Source organism: Amblyomma maculatum, chromosome 4 (genome assembly GCF_055883805.1).
Source record: "Amblyomma maculatum isolate TAMU_Amacu chromosome 4, ASM5588380v1, whole genome shotgun sequence".
Taxonomy (NCBI): Eukaryota; Metazoa; Arthropoda; class Arachnida; order Ixodida; family Ixodidae; genus Amblyomma; species Amblyomma maculatum.
In genome coordinates this window covers 29524993-29551751 of record NC_139347.1, presented here as the reverse complement: position 1 = coordinate 29551751, position 26759 = coordinate 29524993, and the positions used below count along the sequence as shown (strand labels likewise).

The following is a 26759-nucleotide window of genomic DNA, read 5'->3' as shown; positions in this document are numbered from 1 at the left end:
TTTCGCTTTCCTTCGCGAGCCGCTGTCGGAATTTAATGAAGCCAGAAGGGACGACCTACGCTCGGCTACACGTGAGCGAAAGTACATCGCGGTTTCAGCACTCGCTAAGTACCTGAGAATAGTGAGGGAAGCCTAGGAGCCTGAAATTATACCTGAAATAGAAGTTAACAAAACACCAATAGGGCGCAAATGTGACTACAGAAAAATAAAAGCAATAAAATTGAGCAGAGAATAGCGAAATAAGCAATAACTGTCTTCGCTGTAGCTTACTGGTCTTTTGCTGCCATTTCATTACTACGCCTTTTCTCAGTTCGCACACAACGAAATGCGCTAACCAAATCAATCGAGTGTTTCGTTTAAGTGAACTAAACAGACTCGTGGACGAGCTTTCCTTGGGAAACAGACATTCTCGGCGTTGCTTAAAGCTGTCAGTCTTGAATCAGCATAGTTTTCTGCGCGCCTGATATCAGAGTGCGAAGCCATTGTATAAGCTGTAAAAGCGGTACGCAATAATAATGAATTCGGCCATCTTTGAGCAGTCCATAAGAAACTTGAACAAGTGCACGCACAACGGACGCCCAGGTTTGCTTCCTGCTCAAAGACGTTCACAGTTCGCGTATCTTCAGCATCATAAGTTTAGAGCCATTTCCTCCATCCGTTGTACTCGGAATTAATACCGCTATAGCAGCATATTGAACTCTGATAATATGGTGAATATGTTTCTACTCACGTTTGCAAGTTTGTCCCTAGGAGACAAGTGTAAATTGTTATGACCCCTGACGTACGTCAACACTAAGATAATTCATCATCCTCGGAACAGATAGGTTGAGAAGGCCTCCAAACCTATAATTCTTTTCGTTTTCGGTGCTTCTCTGGAAACAAATGTCTAAAATATTCAGTTACTTTCTGTTTACAGTCATTTAAATTACGCTAATATTGTACCGTGAAATTTAGCGTGCACACAATGTGCACCTAAATACACCTAATATACGAAGATGGCGTACGCGATACCCAACAAGGGCTTCTTGCATGTTTAGCAAATTCCAAGAATGGATTTGAATTTACGACGGCTGCGTTGCATTCTTCATTTACAATTGACAGCAAATCGAAAGTCTGACTGCGCTTCTCCGCAAGTAAGCACTCTGTGACAAATAGGTTGATCTTCTTAAAGATTTGTTCTTTAAGGCCCAGGAGTCGATAACCGCAGATAAAAAAAATATGTCACTGGCCCGACGAAAGCTCGCCCGCTCTGTGTGCGTGTGTAAGGCCTGGCCGAAGCTGTGCGCCCATCCTCATTACAGCCACCCCGGTCTGGACGGCGGGGGAGGGACGTCGTCGTCACTCGAGACAGATGGTGCGCATCGACAGGAGACGGCACTTCGGGGGTTCTGCAAAGCTCGTCGGTAGTGGTCGTCATATCCAGCCCATATTGGCCGGCTTGCTGACGGGTTCGATCCCGTACACCCTGGTGAGCAGCGGTATGGACCCGTTGGCAGGCGACTCGTCCGAGTCCTTGAGCGCGTCCTCCTGCTCCGACGACGGCTGCACCACCACCGTGGGCAGGCCTCCAGCGCAGAGCTCCAGGGGCGGCGCCGACGGTGCAGCATCGTGGCATGCCATGGCGAGCGCCGCGGCCGCCGCGTAGTCGCCGCTGGCGGCGTTCGACGCCGCGTCCGGTTCGAGGGTGCCGTTGATGGAGTTGCGCGGCGTTGGCACTTTCGAACTGGCACAGCTCGGGATTGGCGACAGCTTGCACTCGGCGGCCAGCACGTTGCAGGAGCCGCTCGCACCATTGGCTGCGGCGGCCTGGCGCTCCGCCTGCGTGGCGCCACGTTGTGGCCAAAAATATCAACACGTTCTTATGTCTTCATGAGGAGCTACAGCAGCAGTGACAAGGCTATTTTTATAGCAGGTAGTGATATTATGCCCACTCTTAAAAGAAAAAAAAAAAACTGCCCTGACCATCCTCAACTGCCCATAATCCACCTTATCCTGCACTCGTTATCCCTGGCTGTTTTCATTCAAGGGGTGTTATTCCTATTTTATCAATGTCAATTGGCTACTACTAACGACTTGGACTTTTCCTCATTTTTTGAAGTATCGTGGACGAGATGCTAGGTGAGATGACATCTTAATGGTTGCGATTCGAAAATATGTGCAATCTGTTCCACATGTTACGATACACTTAACGGTGTATTAAGTATTTCAAGTGCGTATTTTTTACAGTTGGATGTCGGCCTACGCTTTCCGAGTATTCTTATAAACCTCAAGTTATTATCCCATGTGTCCGAATTCCCCATTAAAATTGAATAGAACATCCTGGCTCGCACATGTTTTTTTTTTTTTTTTTTTTTTTTTTTTCGAACGGTTTCAAGTAATCGCGTGGCGGCTTGCCACACTGCCGCCGGCGGAGTAATGCGCGAAGTGATGTTGTGAACATACGCCGTTTACTTCGCTCATGTTTTTGAAACACGAAAACTTTATAAGCAAATAATATTTGGGACACGAAGTAAATAATATTTTGTAGAATTGCTAGACATTTGCGGTTCGGCAAACATAAGCGAAACAAAGAAAACATTATAAACGGTTACTTCGGGTGTTTTCACGGATTACGGTATATTGAATGGTCCCTGCAGAGTGGTGATGTTTAGTCTCGCGAAAGTAATAAGTACGGTCGCATTTTTATAGCAATGGGCTTACTTTACGAATCTGTTGTCTGCGACTAAAACGATGTATTCAAGAGAAGCTGAGAAAAAATAAAAAAAGCGAGCACAAAGTTTTTCAGAACGCACTTTAGTGCGCTTTTAAAAGATGGCGGGAACAGCAGTCTGCTGCCTGCTGTTCTCCAGGTTTTATTTTAATTTTTTTTTCAGGAAGAAAGAAGGCTGCCATTTTCACCAGCGTCTAAAGTGGAGCACCACCCGAGTGTAATCTCGTGGCGGCGTTAACTGCTACCGTCATATGCGGAGCCGGAAGCGTCATTTTGAAAGCTGGTGGCGGGTTTTCGCAGCGTTGTGTCGTTGTCTCATTCGGTGAGGTGGCGCATTTTGGGGGCAGATTGCAGGGTCCCTTAATTATAGCACAAATGCATGACAGATTGTGTTCAAATTGGCTTGACATCAAGCACAGAACTGCTAGTCGCAACGTTCACCAGCCGCTGGCTGGGAGTCGACTCGCCAACTCTCACACGCAAGGTCTCTATGGGAGAGGTTCACACTTTGTGTATCTTTGGAGAGCGGCTATTCTGTCTCACTGTCGCAAGTAATCAACGAATAATTCTCCCCCTTTCTGAGGAATTTTTTTAAATGAAACTGGACAGTGCCCTGCAAATTCTTGTTGCAGTTTTGTTAAAAATGGCTTTCATTTGAGATTTGTTATAAACTTTCTAAAGGAGAATTTGCGAAGTCGCCGCGACCGAGAAAAGTTGCCAAAATAGAAAAATTCTTAAATGGAACGAATGTTGGAATGTTTAAAGTAAAGTAAATGGCATGTGTTTCACTTCTGTACAGACTCTCACATTTTCTTTGTTGTTATTCCTCAATAGTGTCAGTAACTAAATTTTGTACGCGGGTACTTTTGCGTGTTCCTTTAGGCTACCAGTAAACTTCCTCAGTGCGTCCCTCGCGTTGATAGCCTAAATAAGCTTTGGAAGACACATCGGGAGCGCTCAGATTGCCACCTGACTCCTTTTCGTCGCTGGAGGTCGTTAGGGCGTCTTCAACGTCGGTAATTGTCTTACTCCGCGTCTTTTCCGAATCAGGTGTCGTCTCTTACAAAGAAGATTTTGCCTAAGGGCACGCCTGGCGGGTCTCATAAAAATCGCAGTATTGTTATTCGGCAATGGGAGTGTATTTGTTGAGAATGTATACAAGATTTTCAAATCCGAAGCAGAGTGTGCATATGGGTATCAGGTCGCTTTCGTCATTCAATACTTTTACTGCGAAAGCAGTGCTACTTAACTCACAAAACCCAAGCATTAGGTTAACTGATGAATCGTCAATATAAGCATTTTCTCAGGATTTCACACCCCGCGGAAAACACTACCGCCATCAGCAAGCCATATCTGTGTGATCCCCTTGAAAAGCAGCCAAAGACTAGACTATCAAAAAGTGACAGTGATGAGTTTACAGAGCACTGGGTAGCGAGCAGAAAAACCGAAAATATAGGAGTTCCTGCTAGAACAAGGCGTTGAAAGCGGGTCGATAGATTACCACGCTCTCGTAGCAAAGAGGCTAGTTGCAGTGAAATTGGAGGTCCTGTCAGACTCAAATGATCGAACATAAAACTATCAAACCCATAACCAGGGTTAGCAAACAAAGTAGCAAACTGTGATGACGTCAAGTTCTCATTTTTTTTTCTTGAAGCGAATGTATTTAGGCTAGCCTTCATCGCCACTCACCGCAAGTGGGATCATGCAGTCGTTTTCGGTTTTGCCGTCACGAATTTCAGTTGAGTGACGGGAAAAATGAGGTCCATTTTAAATTTGAATTTCTTATTATCAAATGCGCCTTTCGCTGCCGAACAAACATAATCCTGCCATGAAGTTGTCCATGTTGACTGGTGCGACGGGACAACCCACAAGGGCCAGAAGTAAAGAACGGAACGAACAGGCGCCTGCTGCGGCAACTTCACTGGCAGCATATAGGCGGTCATTAAAAGGCGGCCATCTTCACACCACAGCTGAACAAACAGGATGCGAGGAGAACGTGCGCATGTTTATTGCGTTTTCCCCACAGAGCGACAACGGCGTGGTGATATTAGGTTAGCCAAATTTAGGTAAAACCGGATTAGGTAAAAGGTAAAAAAAGAAACAGCAGACCGAGAGAAGGCATGGTGCCAAGGATCGGGTTAGCTTATGCAGTCAGAATTATCGCAAGCAGTCATTTGGACTGGTTATTCTAAGGCAAGTTTTTGCACCCTGCCTTCGCCCGGCAATTTTTTCTGGCTATGATTGTTTCCTTGTTTTTCCTTGATTTCGTTTCTAGGCTGTATCCAATCTCAATATAATTTCCATCATGCTTCTTTTTTTTGTAATGAATAAAAAAGACAGACCGTTCTGTCTTTTAATGACTCTAGTACTCATGGGTTATGAGGACTAGCTCTATATCACGACCATGACAGTGCAGTGTTGCGGCGCTGTGAAAGAAGAAATGCGAAGGCGGACCACAGGACAAGCTAAATGCCGACAACTCGGGCTTGCGCGCCATCCAAAATTACAATCGATTGACATTTTCCCTGGCTAAAACTTGTGAATTCGCTCTACGCGATTGTCGAACTTGCCTACGCCGGTTCTGCTGAATCGCTGGGTCTGGTAATTAAAGGAAATACTGTCATCGACCAAAAATTAGTAACTTTGCGAAAGTTCATGGCTGGTGGGTGTTGCACTTTGGATACGAAAAAATTGTAGCCGTTCTTCAACTTTCTCCTGATGGTGTGCAAAATATTTTTTTTTTCCGATCCCAATCAAGCACAGAATAGCTTCGCTCCTTAATCAAATTCGCTACTAATATTCGCTACTCGCACGCATAGCGAACATTCGTTCTAACGACGCATTCATGCAAAAACTGAACAGTCAGCAAAGGCGCTGTAGTATGCTGATATAATTCATTGTGTTAATGCCAGGACTTTTAAAAGACAGCATCTCTAATCCGCATTAGGGGTCGCACACGGAGTCACTATATTACCTCTAAAACCGTCAGGTCATGCGAGTAGAAAAATGCGTGCCTTTTGCTTTAATGAAGAAAATGAAAATTACAGGATTGCACTTAGCTTCGATTAAGAGATTAATGGCGAAAGCCTGGCCTCCTCTTTTTCTTCTCCCGTTTCCCTTTACCTTTTCTGTCTACCGCTTCTCTTTCACCTCTATCTTGCGTGTTCGTGTACTTGTTATAATTTAATTTCTTTTTCTCTTTACTTTCTTTGGCTTCGCCTTCGGCGACGTCAGCATCTCAGGACTCCTCTCCTCGACATTCGAAAATGAAGGCCTCCCCCCCCCCCCCCCCCCCACACACACACACACACACACTACCCGAAAGAGGAAATTATGCCGACGCCAGTGCCTATTGCGACGTCTCGCGGACGCATCTCGCGGAATCTCGCGAACACGTCTCTCGAACGTGAGATTTTCACTTTGAGCCTGGAAAGGATTTCGCATCAAAAATTAGAGTCACCCCTCTGCACATGAGATGGGTGACTGCACATACGAGATATGGCCTCCGATATTGAGCAGTAAGGCAGGGTTTGCAGAACTTTCCAGCGCGCTGCCGCGTTGTCCCATTCCTAGAGGCTACGTAAGCATTATAAACATCGCCACAAGAATGAACTACGTCGCAATGCTGAAGCGCTCAGCTCGCACATGCTGATCGCGGTAGGATGATATGCGGCGTCGGTGTAGGTCTTCTTCTAGAACGATAGCTCTATGACTCCCGGCACAAACCCAGAAAGCGCATTGTACGGTTAATTTGCCCTTGAAGCTCAACGAAGCTTAAAGTGGGATTTAGCCTGGCTGGTGACCTGTATCGCTCAGTGTAGTGTGCTATGGTGCACTAGCGGATGACCGCATGGCGTAAGACCGTTTATGAGCACATGATTAACTGATCGGTCTGCTAATTACGGGTTCTATAAAAAAATGAATTTTATGCTACAACGTCATTATATATCGTCGGACAATTTATGCCCCGTACGATTAAGCTACACTAATTGCAGGTCTTATTATTTTCCGCTCATTATTTAATCACTATCAAAAGTTGGTCTTAACCCTACAACGTGAACTCGTAAATTAGTGAAAAGGCTTCGAAGAGTAGAATGCAAAAAATATATCACCAAAGAGATAGAAAGAACTCTTTCTTCGGTGTAACAAGGGCCAAACCTCTATGATTCTTGCAGCCATCCAAGAGAAATACCATAGGTCTTATTCGATCCTCGGGCCAGCTATTCAATGAGCATTCGATTTGTTTTGAACTGAGCATGCAGTATTTGATTCGCTAGAAAATCGAGTAGGAGGATATTCGGTTCGGTAGTCGAAATTCTTGAATATGCGCACATCCCTTCTTATTTGTAATACGAACAAGATAAAAAGTGAATGTTCAGGCCTCGTTTTATTGATGTGAAGTTTTCTTTTAGCTCAAAATCTGCCGACGAGTGATCGGACGGCCTACCGCCGACCAACGTCGTCGGCATTGCTGCCCTAAAAACTGCCAGAATGCCACAATACGTGGTCCTTGGTCGTAGTGGCGTCGTTGTGAGCATAGTGTGACATACCACTGTGTCAACAACGAGATCTCTCAGCCAGCCGTGCAGTAACACCAGCCTTCATACCATCTATGTCGTATCGGTACCGGCTATCTGTAAGACATCTTACGTGACCGGTCTTTAACTATTCGATTTAAAACGAACGTAACCATTTTAACTTTTGTGCAGTGACAAGTAAAAAAGAAAGTGGACACACTACAAGCTCAAACTTCAAACTTAATTTGTCTTTGTTTATGTTTTTGATATTTATAAGATCTGTTGATCGCAAGCAACGTCATGCGTGCAATCGAGCGGTTTGATCTTACTGTTTCCTTGCCGCTCTGATGCGATCATTTCCACCTTCCTTTCCCTGTAACTGATAGATCGCTTAGGCTCGTTTCAGCCCCTGATTTTGCGAACCAAAATGCTTTCACATCTCCTCTTTCTATTCTCTATCTTTCAGTGCCTGCTATTTCTGTTTTTCTTTTTCAAGCAGCGGTATGCATTTTTCTTTGTAGCATTTGCAATTGGATGCTAGCATCTTGGAGTGAATAATTTTACTGCATTCCTTTTTGCGTTCTTATGAGCTCGTGGGGATGCATCTGCCATAACATCCGATATATTGCCTGCTGCACTGTATTGGAATGCTATATATAGCAGCTATCTATATTTTTTCGTTCAGTGATCCTTGTATTGCAAGGCTGGAAGAACATAAAATAACAATGATAAAATTTCTCAGCCGGAAATTAAGCGCAGAATAAGTAATCGCTGCAAAGCAAATTGCAACCGTTTGAAAAAGATAACTACAAATAGTATAAGCAATGAACGAGAGAGGGCCCTTCGATCGCAACACCAGATGAAAGAATTTGTGTAAGCGATCCATCCGTTGCACTTAAGAAAAGCGAGATATGAATAATCGCACTAGACCGGCGAGGAAAGGCAAGATCAAACTCTACTTAAAATCTGGACCAACTGCGCGAATGACATTGATCGCGATCAAAGTATCCTGTACATAAAAAATGTGCGCGCAATCAAAGAGCAATAAACAGTACGTTCGCGCTTGAGGTGTGCATGCTTTCATCCTTTTACGTTTTAACTTCGAAGCACTGCATGGATTTCAATCGTAATGAACCAATACGTACATTTAGTTTCTTTATTAAGAACAGGCGTCTGGCCTTCCGTGTATGTGCACGCGTTTGAATGCGTTTGACTGCACTTGTTTGAGAGAGGCTATGGTTTAGCTGCCCACCTATACTATCAGTACTGTAACGATGTGATAGCAAGAAGCATCCTTTGAGCGTCATTATAATACCGTCTTTGCCAAGTGTAACCATACAGATTTTAATGCCAAAGCATTATATATCTAGTTGCCAGAAAAATGCGGCGTTGCCTAAAACAGAAGTAACACTGATAACCACACATTATACATTGTGCAACTGTGACATCATCACTCTGGGTACCATATAGAGAACCAGTGCCTAATTCGAAAAGGTCCTTTGAGCACCCGAAAATTTTGGATGTCTTATTGCACCAGTCGGGGGTTTAACCAGAAATTTAGAGATTCTCTTACGAAACATTGTGTTGCCCCGGACGAACACCAACATTTAAAGCCCACCTGAAAAATTTTGAAATTGAACTTGTGTTATATATTCCCAAAATATAGGGGTCAAACCAGAAAGTTTGGATTGGCCGGGACCATTCCCGATAACTTAATTTACTCTTGACACATTTGAAATTGTTTATCAGACCTAACTATTCCTCGTCTTGCTTTCGATTTTACAGTACATAAGTAAACCATCAGCTGCAATGTTATTTTGGTATAGTGGAGTCATTATTGCTTTATTGCAAATCAAAAGGCCTTGAAAGGAGACTACCAGGGCTCTATTCCTCTTGCACAGATTTAGAGCTTTAAGAACGGCACAAGCGCTGAGCCATACAACTGAGAAGCAGAACCTGCAACTTTGAACATGCAACTGGATCTGGTCATGAGAGCTGCGGGAGCAGCTTTTATCCGGGGAACAATTCAGAAATGGCTGGAAAATAAAATTGAATTGAATTGGCTGCTTTTGGCAATACGATACGCCCGTTCATACGACCATGCTCGAGAGCAGGTGTGGCTGCTGGCTGCGCCCTCATTCGCCGCGGGGTCGCCCACCGATGCCAACGTTGGTTGTGGCATTAGCCTTTGTGCCACTTCTTCTGGAAAGCCGTGCGCGCCCACAGGCCACAGAGGGAAGAAGACGTTTTGTGTTTGGCTTGGCTAGTTATGGGTCAAAAACATGAATTCTCCCTCAAAACCGGTATCATGAACTGTCATGATCTCCTCTTGTGCACAAATGAAGTTATTGCGATAGCAATTTTAACTTTTCTATAAATTTAATGCAAGTTTAGGCTGACTTTGGTAGCACGTTTTCAAGGTTTGCCTCGTGAGAGTCGTATTGTTATGCTGAATATACGCTTTATGTCCGACGGTAGCCGGACCATATCTCAAGGCATTCCTACGCCTCTTCACGGTGGATGAAGTGAAACACTGCCAGCTTTCCCTCTGGGCAATATTAATAAACTCTTTGCCTACCAGCTGCGCTGCTCTGCGGGTCGCGTGGTAAGTCGTCCCGCTCTGCATGGGCCAAGGAAGAAGCAGAAACACAGGAAGAAAACATGGAGGAAGAAAAATATAATGACGAGTAGGAAAAGACAGCGTAGCGGATGGAGGGAGGAGGAGGGGTCTCCAACTGTACTGGGAAACGTTGCCTGTTTCGGCTCGCTTTCAAGAGAGTGCGATGTAGCGCCGCTAGAAACCAGTGGATTACGGTGGCATTTGCCTGGTCGCACTTTTTCGATAGTATACACTGTCGGAATATGGTATACACAACCGAAAATATATATTTCGTTGTTTTATGCACCAGGCATGCGCAGAAATGCAAGTTATCAACTCTGTTCGTAGACGAACTCGGCAGTGTAGCAATTCGTTCAAGAGTGAGCGACAGCAGCGCCACCACTTCATTCGCTATTTACGAGGACAAGCGCCTCACGTGTAGTCTTTCGAGTCCGCTGCACACAGTTAACTCTAGCAGGGACTTCTTTCTACGAATGCGAACGCATTCACACGATCATCTGTGCCTCGCTGATTTTCATAGCAAATGTGACGCCTCTACCAAGCCTAACCTATTCGTGTGTGATTCGATGCCAAGTCACAACCTCTAGCCTTGTAACATTGGGTACTAAATTACAGCATGTCCCTATGGATGTTCAATTAACCATTTAGCTTTTACACTTGACACTTGAATTTTCACCTGTCGCATGTCTTAAACGGTTAAAACGGAGTTAAACCTGACTAACTTTTCTTCGTGCATGGCACCAGCAATTCGCCGATTTGTATGACGTCAAACGGTGAACGTCAGGTTGCCGTTCCAAAGAGGCTTCTAAGATTCGCATAATACAAGACCCAGAAATGTGTCGCCAGCAGCGAAACCAAGCGGGGCCTCCACTGACGTACCTGCGTCGCTGCCCTGGGCAGAACGGAGGAAGGCGGCGCGCTGACGGTGCGGTGCGCGCGGCGCTTCTCCGAGGACGAGTGGCGCAACGAGTCGTGCTCGGAGAAGAATGCCAGCCGCGATCGGCTGAAGGTGAGCGTGCCGAACTTGCGCGAGATGCGACCCCGCATGGAGAGCGACGTCTCCGAGTTGCAGACCGAGTCGCCACCCTTGGCGCCCGATGAGCCGGAGGAACTGGAGCTCATCGTCTCTTCGCTGCGACTCCGCGAGAAGGCCGCGCGGGCGCTTCGCGTGGCCTCCACCAAATGGCCCCAGCGGCCGCGCTTCATCTTGTTCTTGCTGGCGAGGCGCGCCAGGCGGGCCAACCGAGAGACGGGTGACTTCCGTGACGTCACTTCCTCGATGTTGATCTCGGGCGGGCTCGGCACGGAGCCCTCGATGAGGCCGATGTTGAAGCCCTTCATGAGGCGGCGCTCTCGTTGGCGGCCCTTCTTGCCCCCGATGCCTGCGACAGCACGTAAATGAGGACATTACCGTAATTACCGAAGAAAGTAAACTTAGAGATTTCAACAGTGCCCCTCTTTCCTTTGATCAAGAAAGAACGTGATGAATGGAATTAAGGTTATCCAAGCGTTTTTCTTTCGCCTTCTGTCAATCTAATGAAAGGGGTTGAGAGCCAAGAGCAAGCTCATTTGACAAAAGGTTACGCTTCCAATGTGCCGCGTGCTGTCCTCCAATGAAAAAAAAAAATAAAAGCGCTTTTACATGGGTTGCAGGATGTAAGGAGTTCGGGCTGTCTGCGCGTTAATCTTAGAATGAATGTTCTATGCCGTAACGTGGAATCCCTTCGTTTGCTCCAGAAATCGCTATATGTGGCCTCTTATGACTATTATGCTCCTTTACCTTTTAAGCTAAACTGTCCTTTTTTCCTGTCGCTCACCTCTTTGATTTCTCCTACCTATCTCCTTGCTATCTCTTTATTTCCGCCGCACCAGTTCAGATGCTTCAGCTCTTTTCGATAGCAAATACCGTGGCAGCCAAAAAGTTTCCTTTCTTTATTATTTTTAATTTATTCTACAATGATAAAACCACTTACTACTACTACTTAAGACCGCAGTACTTTGGAAAACGTTCAACCTCCCTAAACGTTCATCTGTTATCTTTAAATCTTACTTCTGAAATTGCACGAAATGAGAACTTCGCCGAATAAAACCTAGCGCAAGCAGATGAACTTCGGTCTTCGGACACACACACACACACACACACACACACACACACACACACACACACACACACACACACACACACACACACACACACACACACACACACACACACACACACACACACACACACACACACACACACACACACACACACACACACACACACACACACACACACACACACACACACACACACACACACACACACACACACACACACACACACACACACACACACACACACACACACACACACACACACACACACACACACACACACACACACACACACACACACACACACACACACACACACACACACACACACACACACACACACACACACACACACACACACACACACACACACACACACACACACACACACACACACACACACACACACACACACACACACACACACACACACACACACACACACACACACACACACACACACACACACACACACACACACACACACACACACACACACACACACACACACACACACACACACACACACACACACACACACACACACACACACACACACACACACACACACACACACACACACACACACACACACACACACACACACACACACACACACACACACACACACACACACACACACACACACACACACACACACACACACACACACACACACACACACACACACACACACACACACACACACACACACACACACACACACACACACACACACACACACACACACACACACACACACACACACACACACACACACACACACACACACACACACACACACACACACACACACACACACACACACACACACACACACACACACACACACACACACACACACACACACACACACACACACACACACACACACACACACACACACACACACACACACACACACACACACACACACACACACACACACACACACACACACACACACACACACACACACACACACACACACACACACACACACACACACACACACACACACACACACACACACACACACACACACAAGGTGCACACGAGGCACACATATACACACAAAAATACACAAGCGGTTTTGGCTTTCCTGGAAGGAACAGTGCACTGAATTTTGTCGACCATGATTTATCTGCAGTAATGTATAGACCCCTGCCTGAATAAAAACACACTTTGAGGTCCTGAAACGCAAGAGGAAAATTTAAAGCCCTTCTTTCTTGACATGACAATTTCGCTTTCCGTTTGGCAGACTGTTTTAGAAATCAATCATATAAAGACGCCCGAATCAATACTCACCGCCAAGGAGAGAGCGTGACAGTAAATAGGTTGCGTGGGTTTTCTAGAAAATTCAGTCTAAAAATAAACGAATGATCAATAATAATGCACTGTTGAAGTCTACAGCTGACACCAGTGAACGTAAGTATTTTGCTGGCAATAGCGTTGGCATCACCTCTTTTAGCACAGTGACAGTCTGGATTAGCGAATCATTTTGAAATATGAAGCTAGAGCAACCCTGAACTATGCAAATAAAGTAATCTAGATGGAAGCGAAAGAAAAAACATACGCTAGGGACTTCTCGGAAAAAAAATGTCTCCTATTTTATGCTCATATGCATGAACATTAGCATATCCCATTTCGACGAGTGGCGGTGCTATCAGAAGAGCGACAGCGTTTGAACACAGCACAGGAGCACGGTGTCACTGTCTTGTCCACCCTCAATTTTTCTGCAGACTTCTAATATAAATAACGTACAAAATCGTAAGTAAAATGCTAACTTAGGTTAGCATTTTTCTAAAACTCTTTCATCTCCTGTGTTTGAAGAGTACTGTATGTCCTAAGCTCCTTCTTCATTTGCATTTTTTCTCCAGATTTAAAGAAAATGGTTTGCTTCTATAGATGCCTGGAGAAAGGTGTCGTTAGGATTATTTGTGATAACCATACGAAACTAAATAATCAAATGTATGGGATATTCGCCACTTCAAATTCTCGGTTAAAAGCGAGGTGCGAGATCGGCTATTGTGGATATCCTGGCAAGCTTTACATTAAAATTAAGAATCTTTAGTCTCGCATACAAGTTTCCTTTGAGTATAAGCGATTTACACCTCATGCCCTAACTTTCCAGGTAACGATAACACATGCACCTGTACTCATCATTAACTGTACGTGGTAATGCTTACCAGAATTTTGCACTAATCCTATTTTAGGCGATGTGCATATTGTTCAGAATGAAAGTGTGTTACAAACTGTAAGCAATATTCGTGCTTTGAGACATTGGACATAAAAGTGTCATATGTTTGTCCGTGTGGGGCTTAGGAATTTCAATGGCGAGCAAGATTTTAGATGCGCACGTTTAGAATGTGTGCGGATGGTACGCTTTGCAGTTTGATGTACTTGAAGATCTTATTTTTTTTGTTTTTCGGGAAGTAGGTGATATAAAATCGACTCTGTGAGCAGCTTGGAGCAGACGGAAGTGTCAGAGCGAACTGACGGCTTGTTCCCATCCATCTACATTCTAGGTTACACCCACTGTTTTTTTTTTTTCAGCAACTGCAGCAGGAGCTAAGGCCAGACAGCGCCAGAGAGCGAATGCCCAATATATTCATGCGCTGATATGTGAGACGGGTGCGTCTTGAAGGGTACGAAATATTACAAGAATATTGACAGGTGGAGGACGCTTCTTTCGTTGCTACCATTCTAAAGGTTGTTTCACTGAGATATGTGCGCAAGGAATATGAAAACAAATAAACAAACAAACAAGTACAAACTAACGACACGATGACGCTGATTTACTAAGCAGCATCAACAGTAGAAAAACGAAAAAAAACAAAACGCGCTGATCTGTCAGCTGCTTTATCGCCCCGAGTGTTGCGCAGAATTTCTCTTAGGAAACACTTAAAAACTTGCCACAATATATGCCTTAACTACAGAACTTATTTCAGTGTTTTTCCCTTCTCAAACACGGAATGCTACTCTCGCAGAAGTGAAAAAAAAAAGAAAGTTGTTGACAATGCTGAATAGTTGCTTCAATAGCGGATCTGTTGTGCGGAAGACAACATATTTTGTAAAAACAAATATAGGAGAACAAGGTTTACGTTGCCACAATGTCAATATTTTTGCCAATAGAAATTCTTCACGAAGTAAAGCCTTAGTGGACGTGCTACACCAGATGCCTGAAGCAATGTGTAAAACCTCGAAGAAAATAAAAATAACTGAAAGCGTAGAACAAGAGAACATGTCTAAATGTTTATAGGTGTTTCCTGCTAGCAGCTTCAACGCAGTGGAACACGAAAGAAGAAATACGAATCGTAAACTAAAAATGCTCCAATCTTCAAGGTGATCAAGCGCAGACTCGTCGTATCTAAATATATACGCTAGACGTTTTGAGCCTCACGCTGCTATATTTTTCTCTCTCTATCACCCCGCCTAGGGGGCAGCTCATTTCTGCCTGCGCATAACCGCCAGGCACTGAAATATGCATCATATATTCACCCATGCGCGCTACCCCGATTTGTGATATACCTCACTGAAACGAAGTTAAGCTGTTATTTAGATGAGGACGGATGCTGATTTCAAACAAGTCAGCCATGATGCTGCACGGCTGGCTTGCTTCTGCACACAAGCCATTTTATTTATGCGAGGATCGCGCATCATTGTCGGAGAAAGAGCGCATGAGTTCCTTTCGATATTGCTGTTGAGAGAAATATCTCGCTACCAGTCGCTGGAAAACACGAAAAGAATGAGAATACGAGAAAAAAAAAAGCCTGACTTAGAGCTTCTTGTCTTCTGCCGTTGCTCCTTGAGAACAACTCACCCAGATGTCATTTTTGCTCAAGTTCACACAAATTTGTCGCTGTCGACTCACGACAGCGACTACGATAGCGAAGCCGGCGTGTCTGTGTGACAGGGTTCGCACGACAGACCGAAATCGAACTCAGTGACTTGAAATCGCGTCCACCGACCCTTACATTAGGTGAAGTGCTTGTAACGCCATCTGTTGTTATAGTCATGGATACGTGGTTCGCGAGACTGGGTCGCGATTCACTGCTTCGCGATGACCCACATTTGCTGCTTGATGTTCTATGGAATGTTTACTGGGTGATTTTACCTATCACGAGCAGTGTTACCAAGCTAGTGGATCTCCCTTTTTGTGCAGACCGATAAGCTCCATTCTCTTGTCATCAGAGAAATCTTTTTGAGTGTTATACGACTATTTTCGCTTTCTTTTGAATTGCATGTTTCATACTGACAGAGCCTCTAACAGTCTATATGTAACGCACGCTGACTCATTTAATTCCTGTTCAAGGATAAATCACAGAAAATGAAAGGGAGTTGTGTTCTATAACCAGCTGGTGACTGCACCGGTGAGTGATGACAGAAATTTAGCTGGAATGGCGTTAGCTGATGTTGAAGCGTACCCTTCGTGTTAGCCGAGAACAGAGGACATGATAAGAGAAGCACAAGACACGAGCTTAACAGATGTGCTTCATTTTCAGTGACGTTGTCTAGTTTTGAATGATATCGATACTGTGCATCGGGGGAGAGGAAGGCGCACCTTGGCTTTGTCCGCTGGCTCCGGAGGTGTTGAAACCGCCAATCTTGAGCACCTCGAGCAACTCGTACCGAAAAGACGAGATCTCTTGCTTGATTTCGTTGACGTCATCTTCCGTCACCCCCTGGTTGTCCGCCTTGCGCTGCTCGCTGGTGATGTAGCGTCGCACCAGGTTCCGCATGATGGTCTGCAGGAAAGGATGGTAGTGAGCAATATTTCACGATGGGATAGGTATGGACGAGGCGAAAATATGATATGTTCGCGTCGAGGAATGTAAGACAAGGGACAGTATATTGGAATAATGGTAAAATACGCACTCTAAATCGAATTGTCGATTTTTTGTGGATCATACAGGCAGACCGCGAGCAGAATAAGGTACTTTGCAGATTCCTACTCAATTAATTGAATAGAGCTCAGAAACTGAACCAAGCTATATTTCTTTAATAGGTCTGGTCTGCAAGTTGAAATACACAGGAATAAGCAAACAGAAACTTTGAAGCATCACTTAAGCAAAGTGAAAAGAGGCAAAACTAAATACAAAAAAATAAAGGGTGAGCAATAGCTGCAGGCATATTGCCGAGATTTTGTTTTTATCTAGGAGATATCAATAAAACTAAGCTCACCTGGTACTTCATATCTCGCTCGCTGGCTTGTCTGGCTTTTCGCTGTTGGCAGAAACACAAACATAATGACAAAATGTTGGCAGAGAATCTTTGACAATTTTCAAGAACGAGAAACTCAAATGTCGCCCGGCACAGGCAAGCACCCGGCGACTATGGCACAAGATGACTTCCGTACCCTAATTGTCTTGAGGTGTTCCTTCTTGGCCGACCGGGAGTTGCCGCAAAGCTTGCGGTAGCACCATCGGAGGAAGTAACTTACGGTCTTGGGAGTCGGGATTACGTTGAAGGGCGGAGGGACCGTACCGCCGTCCTCGAAGTTGCTCATCCAGAGCTTGCACCGGGCGAATTTCCACTCCACGTCGGCGTGCTCCTGAGTGAGGGAGAAGGAGAGACGTGCCGTGTAGAAACACTGCGCGGGCCCTGTCTAATGGCAATGCGCTCACCGATATCATCTGGTAGGAGTGGTTCATCATGGCGATGAGAAGATTGAGGAGCACGACCACGTTGATGACACAGTAGGAGCCAAACATCAGCAGTCCCCAGAAGCGAGTGTAGCTCTGGATCCCCGACAGTTCGAAGTTGTCCAAATCGATCAGACCGAAGCTCGCCCAGAACAGAGTCTGCGATGACTCGAAGAGGCTGCGTCGGGGAAGAAACCAAACAAGGAAGAATTCCTATACTGGGTACGCAGTGTTTGAGACTGAAGCCCCCACTTTCTACTAACGGACTCTGCTTGATACGTGGGCTGTAGTTTCGCTAACAATAAGTCGATGGTCAGGAAAGGCTATCTGGTCGGTGCGCTACACCTGTTGAAATAATGGGCTTCCAGTACCATGACTAAGACACAAATGCTTCTTCAACAGGATTTGACACCTTAACATGATTAACAAGGGGTTATAGGATGAGGCCACGTAGACGTGAGAGACGGACTAACGCAGTCGTGACCTGCATGCAAATAAATTTAATCGACATACTGGAGTGAATAGCAACAATTTCCATGCGAACCGAATATGCTTGAACTCGGTGGCTGTTCCTGGCCCTTCGGGGCTGGAATGGTGGGTCAACGCTGCTTGTGGCGGGAGCTAGCCAGCCTCCGAATATTTGTCTGTTGTAGGCCGTCATTGCACCCGCCACCACTTAGGTGGTGGACAACGGCTGTTGCGGCGCGCGTCTTTCTCTACCGCTTCTTTTTCTTTCTTCTCTACTTTCTCTCTCCGCACGAGGCACCGGCGGTGGCTCAGCTACAGAGCCAGTAGCAGACCCGCGCATTTTCTTTTCCTTGTTCCTACAGCCACAACAACAACGAATATGCTTGTTATTCGATTCGTATCAGTATTCGAAAAACTGTGATTCGAATTTTTCTGAGCATTCAATATTATCGAATACACCGAAAATTCCCGAATTACCAGCCCGTTCACCGCATTGAACCCTTCACCACGAGGCCTCCCCTTGTAGACTGTGCAGTGAAGCGTCCTCAAAACGCGACGGGGCTGTTTTGTCAACAAGGACCTTTCCTTCTGTAGAGAGGGCATTCTCAGCAGTGTGCGTAAAGCGAAACATTTACCAAAATTGATAAAAAAGCATTATTCTTAATTCGGTTTCATCTCAAATTCAGACAACCAGAGTGCAGGTGTTATTAAAAAAAAAAAGAAGAAATACTGTGATGCAAACGGTTTTCTGCAGTTTTGCCCAATTGCTATTCGAGCTTTCGGTTAACTCAGACATTGTTTCCTGGCCCATTGAAGGTCAAATGACCGACAGTTTACTGCATTCAGCAGCAACACGAGAGCTCCACCGGGCTCCAGGCAGGTCCTTCCTGTGCAATAAACCGTTTGCGGAATCGTGCATAAAATTCATACGAATTTTCAGCAGGGTATGCGCTCCTGTGCTATTTTAGTTTAATTTTTTTTCGCAAATATTATGCGCAGTCTAAAATAAACGAGACGAACAATATTTGCTATTTTTCAACTTGCCGTTTTTTTCTTTTCCTGATCAGATATTCGATACTGGATTCGATATTCGAAAAAATTTGTTTCCCACATGCGCATTCGATTCGTATTCGAAATTTTCAATAACCGCACACCCCTAGTGTCAAAGTTAACGGCGATACTTCCTGCATTGCATAGTTCTGAATATATGCGCCCAGGGCCGTAAAAAAAATAAAAAAATTAGAGGGCCCCTTAGATGTGTTTTAAGACGAGAATGGCGAGAGCCCACCATTTCTCTCATAATTTGCCTCTCATCGTTTGCCTCTTACCAGCATTCATAGCAGAGATACATTGAAATATAATTGGTTTACAGGCAAGGAAAGGCGCAGTATCTATCACTCTTTCTTAGGCAAGTGTGAGTTTGGACGGTACACCATCGCTCCTGTCGCGCGGCGTTCCTCGGCGCGCGTTCAGGTGTGGCATTGCAGATGACAGAAACGCTAGACAAGAACATATCTCACGCAATCTCGCGGAATGTGACAGATCTTGCGCACACCTTTCGTGCACAGCTGTCGCGCACGGGATTTTGTTACATGAGCATAGAAAGTCTTTCGCATTAAAAATTAGTTCAATACTGGAGCGATCTCTTTGTCCCATTATCAAGCCAGTTTCGACAAGAGCTACAGAACCTTATTGATAGGTACAAACAACGGACCATTTAATAATCTCTTTAATGATAATTATTTTTAATAATTTAATAAGCAACATTAGCGTTGCTCTTAAGCTCACCCCAGCGGGGTTAGGAAGACCTACTGGAGTGGCGTGAAAAAACGACACTACAGTTTGACCATGTAGAAGCGGCTTCCGTCGCTAGAGGACACTAATATCTCAAGTATGGCTAGGCGGCACGAGAGGAGCGTCCTTTACTGACTTTGCGAATCGCCTCCAGGTGAAGCAGACGCTGTGGTCGCTCTTGAGGGGCGTACCGCCAGCGGCGCCTCCCGCCGCGTAGCCGCCGGCGTCGCGATTGAGTTTGTGGCAGAGCTGGCGCTCGCTGTCCGCGTAGTACCAGAGGAGCTGGTTCATGCCGCACGCGAATGCGAACAACACCAGGGTGTACACGAAGAAAAACTTGACGATGTCGATGACCATGCGGCCCAGGGAGATCTGCAGGGGTCCCAGGTGAGGGTTCACCGAGAAGATGTACACCAGTTTCAAGGAGCTGCGAATGCAGGGACAGGCAGAAGAAGAAGAAAAGGCAACAAGAGATTGTTAAAAACCAGGTTCGCAAGAAAATGGGCGAATAATACGATCGATATCGGAAGACAAAGAAGGTTTTGGAGAAAACCCCTACGGGGGAAAAAAAAAATCAAAAGGGCAATGAAGACTTTACCGGCCTTAAGCTTTTCCACGCATTTCTTAGGACCTATTTCTACTTAATCTTGCAAATATGCTAAAGGAGCCCACAGACCCGTATGCGATGATTCGATCAAAGAAATTGGGCTGGAAAACGAGATCAAAATGCAGAAATCTCTCGAAAACGGAAAAAAAAAAAAAGGTGAAGTGCTGTTGGTTTACGAGTTGCGAAGAGATTGGCTATAATGTTAAATACAGTGCCTACATTTTTAAAAGATGAGTTTAGCGTGACTTGGGGTGCAAACCGCGAAACGTGCAAACCGCGAAACGTGCAAGACTTGAAAAAGCGGCCGAGTCATTAATTCAAACTTATGTTACCTTTGTTTCTGGCCTTCCTCGGCAGTCTCAGCGTTGCGCCAAGTAATTGGATTGAACATCTATTGCCTTCTCAATGAATAAGATACACTCAGGTATGGGCGTATAAAGGCAATAAGCTCTCACGATAGCGAACGAAACGACTCTCAATCTCGGCGTTCCTTCGGAGCCGGGTATCGTCTTATAGTATAGGCTAGACAAGGAGCGCATTTCTCCCGAGCAATATGTTTCTCGCTGCCAGAACATGTGGGTCCAAAAATAGCAGTCATGCCTGAAGATATTGGCTGTGGCGAAAAGGCCTTCGGCGATCAGGATTGGGTCCCAGGCATCCCATTTTTCTCGGGGAAGGTACGCGGTCCCAGTGTTCTGAGCAATCTCTTTTTGAACCTACGCCGGGAAAAAAAAAAAAAAAAAAGAGGGAAGTAAGTGAAAGGTATGACCACGTTATCGCATCATCACACAACGATTCCTCGTAGCGGAATCAGTTGGAAGTTTGAGTCAGAAAGGAGTCTTACCTGCAAATAAGCTATCACTCGTAAAGCCACTGTGGCTACGTACAAAGAATTCGTTATGAAATCTATGATGTTCCACATGTCACCGACGTATTCTATCAGACCCAGGTCCCATAGTTGCTTCATTTCACTCCATATTAAACCTGAAACAAAAAATGAAGCATCAATAAAAGAAATGAACACTGGGTTATGAATGGAGCTAGGGTGCTATCCAGTACAGTGTTGAGTGCTATAGAGTAGCAGATCTAGCGAACACAATTATGTTGCAAACATTTCTCCGGAATATTCCACCATCACTGTATTGCTTCAGTATTTGTATAGTACACAGGAATCAAGGCCTGCAATGTCAAAATATATTTTTCGAGGAAAAAGCTTGATCGGCTAAGATACTGCTTAGCGCGAATTATTCCGTCATTAGATGTTTCCTGGGCAGTGTTTCCTCAGCTGTTTGACTGTGCGAGCAGGCGCCGACTCCACAGAAATTCTAGGCATTACCGAGGAAGAAGCTATGCCTAATTTCTCCCTCTTAACGCTTGCCATACTTCCAAACACACGATATGTTGAGCTAGCGAACATGTTAGGCTTGGAATGCTGAGACTGGCGGCTTCGCGTTTGGACTCACGTACGGCTGGATTATTGAGCTTTTGCGTCTGTTCCCACGAGTACGTCCAATCTCGGCCGCGGACTGTGACTGGTGGGACGGTGGCGACCTTAACTACGGCCCCGTGTCTGCAATGACTAAAGGGCTGTACTTAGCCGTAAATGAGACGAAGCCGCCCCTTGTGAACGAGGAACTCTCGTGCAGCCTTGGCTGTGTGGTGACGGCAGACGTGATGAACATCGAGGTTGGGCTCTCTATGAACTAACTCTCTATGGAGGCTGTTCGCAGTAAAGCATTTACTACTAGCTTGACAACGTCTCTTTTTATATGCGCTGCCTTTAACGAAACACTTAACGCGTTCTCAGAAAGATGTTATAAAAAGGCATACAGCGACGACTTAGACCTTTTAGTGAACGGTATGACATATATGTATAAATGTAAACGGTGCGTTTCAGTGCAATTTCAGAATTCATACAGATAGGGAGTTTGAAAAAGGAAACAAATGCTTTCAGCAACGAGCTCTTACTGCGGTGGATTTAATCTACTAAAGCTAACTAATTAACTACAAAATCATATCGTTTGTGTCTAGTGTCAATGGGGAGTTCGAAGTTGTGAGTGAAACGATGTCTCATCAGCTTTTGAAATGAAAAAAAAAAAAACAAAACAAAAAAAAAAACAACGTAACTCATCTTCTAAAGACCCGCTACGCGATGAAATCCGCCGCAAATTCCGCACGAAACCGAAACTGAGCAGATTCGGATTGTAGGAAGCTGGGTGGAAAGCTATCACGTGATTTTTGTCGTGCACTTGCATGTGTAAAACAACAAATGTTTAATTTCTGTAAAAACACCAGTGGGCCTGCTTTTTCGTGGGTTTTATAAACATACCATTCGAAGCCATCTTTTCCAAGACAACAATTCACTACATGATCACAATTACACATCACTGTGGTCTTTCTTTATAAGCACGCAATTAGCCAGTATTGACCCAATTCTGGCCAAATTTCACTCTCATAAGGCTAGCTGTGACACTCGGTACATTGGAACTTCCCAAATGTATTTAAAAATAATAAGCCTCAGCGTTCGCCTCTTACACTAGCGTAACAAGCTCACCAGGGGTTTCCAGAGACAGGTTATATCAAGGTAACCTTACCACAATTTCTAACCCTAGGAGAAAGTTCAAGCCAATTGTCACCATGGCTTAGGCACTGACATTCCTGTAAATATTCTCAACCAATATTCTGACTCATCATCTGAAGTAGTTGAATGTAATTAATACATCTGCACTCGCAAGAAAGGGTTTGCTTTGGCTAAGTTTTGTAACAGGTTGTAAATAAATTCAACTGCGTAGCCGCTATACAAGAACCCTATCGAAGACTGTAAGAGAGTAGACGTCCGTACTCACCAATCACCCAAGCCAAGATGATCCACTCTACAATGCTTGGGGACGCTCCTCTCTTGGTCGTAATATCACTACGCACTTTGAGCTTCATTTCGTCTGTGCCGAACCACTCCACCACCACGGTCTCGATACGTTGCGACGCCAGCATCAGCAAAACTGAAGGGAGGAGAAACGAAGAGATTCACGTCAGCTGGGAGAATTTTCCCTTCCCTATTCTCTGCGTTCGTGCTAAAATTTGCTTGAACGTGTCGTTAAGATTGTACATATAAATAGCTCTATGGAGCTTTTGTGCAACAAGAATAAAGAGTGAATTATATTCGACACTACATGAATGATGTATTGCTTGCGGTTGTAATGGGGAGGCTCTCTCTCTCTCGAGGCAACTATCATCGTAATCATTACTCGCACCCTAACGACGTCCACTGAATCACAGAGGCGTCTCCTATATTAATCTTGTCCTGTACCAGGTGCGGCCACCTTAGTTCCGCAATATGGCTAATCTGATTTGCGCAAATGACCCAACTACGCTTACCTTATCTTGAAACCCACACCGTTAAATTAAGCATTTCTCGGTTATTTTGCATTCTCATTGCATGTATATCCCCAAGGACATTATGACAATATGCACCACCGTCCGAACTGCGGTCCACAGCGCTTGTCAAAGACTGATGCGACAATGGTAAGCGCGGTGGTCCCAACGTTTATGGTCAAGGGAGCCAGTCCTACTTAGAGCAAAGCACGGACAGATACCGCTATCGTAGAATAGCAATGACATGGAAGTGGCATCAAAAGAAAATGAGTGCAACAGCATTACTTCTTAAATTTGCAGTTTTAACGTTTTTCCTGCCTTGATGTTTAAAAAAAAAATAGTTTCGAAGTATTTGAGCTCAGGCTTCATGTCTTCAATTTGTTAAGGTGCGTTTTATCTGACATGAGGGGCATTATCCGTCCAACTTGCTGAATTGTAATGACGTCATCGAACGTGCTACACTTGTCAGATCAGGTGACACCATAGCCATTCTCGCTTTCAATGCCTCACGCAAATGTCTTTTCGTCAACAGTTGAAGTACAACGAATATAATGCGTTTCACATTCGGAAAAGGGCTGAACTCTGGTAAACCAAGCTCAAGTTAAAGGCATTTTGAAGCTCATATGGCAGTCCCGTAGTACTTAGCACGCTTTGACAATACACATATATTCCAAAACAATCGATAGTTTGTCTGTCTCCCTACATGCCCCACCCGTCGGATGATGGAAGAGCGACAGTCTTTGCCTATGCCTACCCTACCATTCCATTCCTAACTCCATCTTCCACCCCATCCACACCTGGATCTTTGTAGCTGTTTGGGGGAGTTGCAGTTCAAATATTGGTATAGGGAAGACAGGTTGCTCATAAAATATGTGCCGTTCTTCGTTTTCTTTCCTATTGCCAAGCTATACAGTGCTTATTACGAGCGATGGCTTGAGATGATGCCACCCCGAAAGCGCTTATTTTTCGGTGTAATAGTTTATTGAGTCCTAGTTATAGATGAACGTAGGTATAAACTTATGCCATATAGATATATACCTAAGATGGCGGCCTTATGTCGTCCCCTGGAAAACACACTGATTGAGAAGAAATTCTAAGCACGAGTGCGATGAAAGACAAAGCCTCGAGAAAGAAGATGGCTCACAGAGGAAGGTGACGTAAGAGGCCGAGTGGCAGATGAACTTTATGAAGGGCTTGCGCAGCGTTCGGCCGAAGTTCGAGTGGGGCGCCACGATGTAGGCCACCGAGTAGACGGGAAAGAGAAGGCCGATCTTGAGGATCTGCAGAGACTGCAGAATGATGTTCTTTCGCCGGAAGCCCGGCAAGCCCTCGTACCAGATGGATGCCAGCAGCTGCTGCACATTCGGATGGGCACAGAACTGCAGAGAAAATAGATTGCGAAATCGATAAATAAGGTGCCGTGAGGAGGGTGAAAACCATCTAAAGCTGCGAAAGCCAAGCACGAAAGACTAGAACATTGGTTTATTACTGAAGCGGCTGACGGCTGGAGGTGAAGATTGGTTCTTCAAGCACTTGAAAAGCGCCTGTATTTTTTTCTGAACTGAAATAAGAAACAGTAGGAACATAGGGAAAAACAAGTGCTCGTTGTTTATTCTTTTAAAGGTACATCACTTTTTCATGGGTCGAAACTTTCACTTCCGTGAAGCTTAACCGACAACGACGGGTTTTATAGAACTTTGCCCTATATCGACGAGATTCTTCCGATAAAGTTTTTTTCAAATCCGTCTCTGTCAAAGCATGCCAGAAATGCTGAGGTTTACGCTCGCATTTTACGAGTTAGCCCCTACGCTTTAGTTGCTCCGCATTTTTCAGTGTTTGAGTTAGTCGACAAGTTCACAGCGGAGCGCTAAAGCGTCAAGGATTATGTGGTGCTTTATCTCGGGTGGCCGTAACGATGAGCGTCGTTTCACGCTTCTTTTTTCTCCTTTGTTTATGAAAACAAAAGCCTAAATCTGCGATCTCCTAAATATAAGGTCATCGTGAATTACGTGACTCAGAAAAGAAGCAATGGGCTTGTGCTTCGTTCTATAAACTGTCACGAAAAAAAAGCGATATACCAGTAGTGCCGCTCACAGTAGCGAATAAATCTTGAAGAATGTAGGCTCATGCCTATAAGTTGCACTGCCTGTCTTGTTTTATTGACCTATGGCGAGTTGACTTGTTGCGTAGTTGCGCATATATACGGTTTAATATAATGATCCTACCTACTTGCAAAAAGCGCGACGACGCTAAGCATGCAGAGGGAGCAACATATGGAGCTTTAAATAAAAGGTGAAAGGAAGGAATGTTAATCAAAGTTCTCATCAGAGTGAAGAAGCGTCTTAGAAAAATACCTATCGAAACAAGATATATGAGCAAGGGTAACAGAAATGGTATTTCAGGAGAAGTGATGTGATGAGGATCGCTGTTCTATGCCTAAGGCTGCACAGCCTTCACTATGTTACAGCGCTTTTGAATCTATGAATGAGAAATGGCTACCGGGGCTAGGCTTATATGGACTATCGATTGTGGTGTAAAGAGAAAACTCCGATATATTATAACGATCTGAAATGCCTATGTTTGTTCTTGAGCTTACAGACGGCGCTTTCGTGGCAGCCGTTAAACTGCGTGCGCTGTGCCACAGTTGACCTGGTTCGCAATCAATGGTTTTCATTGTCGGTCAGTTGACCAACAATGAAAAACATTGACGCCTTCGTTACATGTGTTGCGTAAACAATTAGGTGCAACGCTGCATATATGGTCGGTTAGGTATGAGGCTACATCAATGACAAGTGCAGCTTTGATGAAGGAGAAGATAGAAACAGACAAAGAATCAAGAGCAAGGAGACAACCTTGCTCAAAACACGACGTTACGGCAGCAGTAGAGGAAGAAACGCTGTAATTCATCCCCAGTAGCAAGGACGCT

The 26759-nt window shown here is 44.9% G+C and overlaps 1 protein-coding gene across 1 annotated transcript in view; it reads right to left on the bottom strand.

Annotated features, from left to right (window-relative positions):
* Positions 1 to 781: 781 nt before the first annotated feature.
* LOC146190562 (transient receptor potential-gamma protein-like) overlaps positions 782 to 26759 on the bottom strand; it is a 42254-nt gene continuing 16276 nt past the window's right edge. The window contains exons 5-15 of the mRNA XM_084599808.1: positions 24978 to 25212; positions 23308 to 23460; positions 21306 to 21445; positions 21062 to 21177; positions 19991 to 20281; positions 17575 to 17770; positions 17307 to 17501; positions 17132 to 17173; positions 16512 to 16695; positions 10727 to 11229; positions 782 to 1818 (exon numbers count right to left, since the gene is read on the bottom strand). Coding sequence (XP_084455934.1) covers positions 1414 to 1818; positions 10727 to 11229; positions 16512 to 16695; positions 17132 to 17173; positions 17307 to 17501; positions 17575 to 17770; positions 19991 to 20281; positions 21062 to 21177; positions 21306 to 21445; positions 23308 to 23460; positions 24978 to 25212 — 2460 coding nt within the window. The 3' untranslated portion in view covers positions 782 to 1413. The remainder of the gene's footprint in view (positions 1819 to 10726; positions 11230 to 16511; positions 16696 to 17131; positions 17174 to 17306; positions 17502 to 17574; positions 17771 to 19990; positions 20282 to 21061; positions 21178 to 21305; positions 21446 to 23307; positions 23461 to 24977; positions 25213 to 26759) is intronic.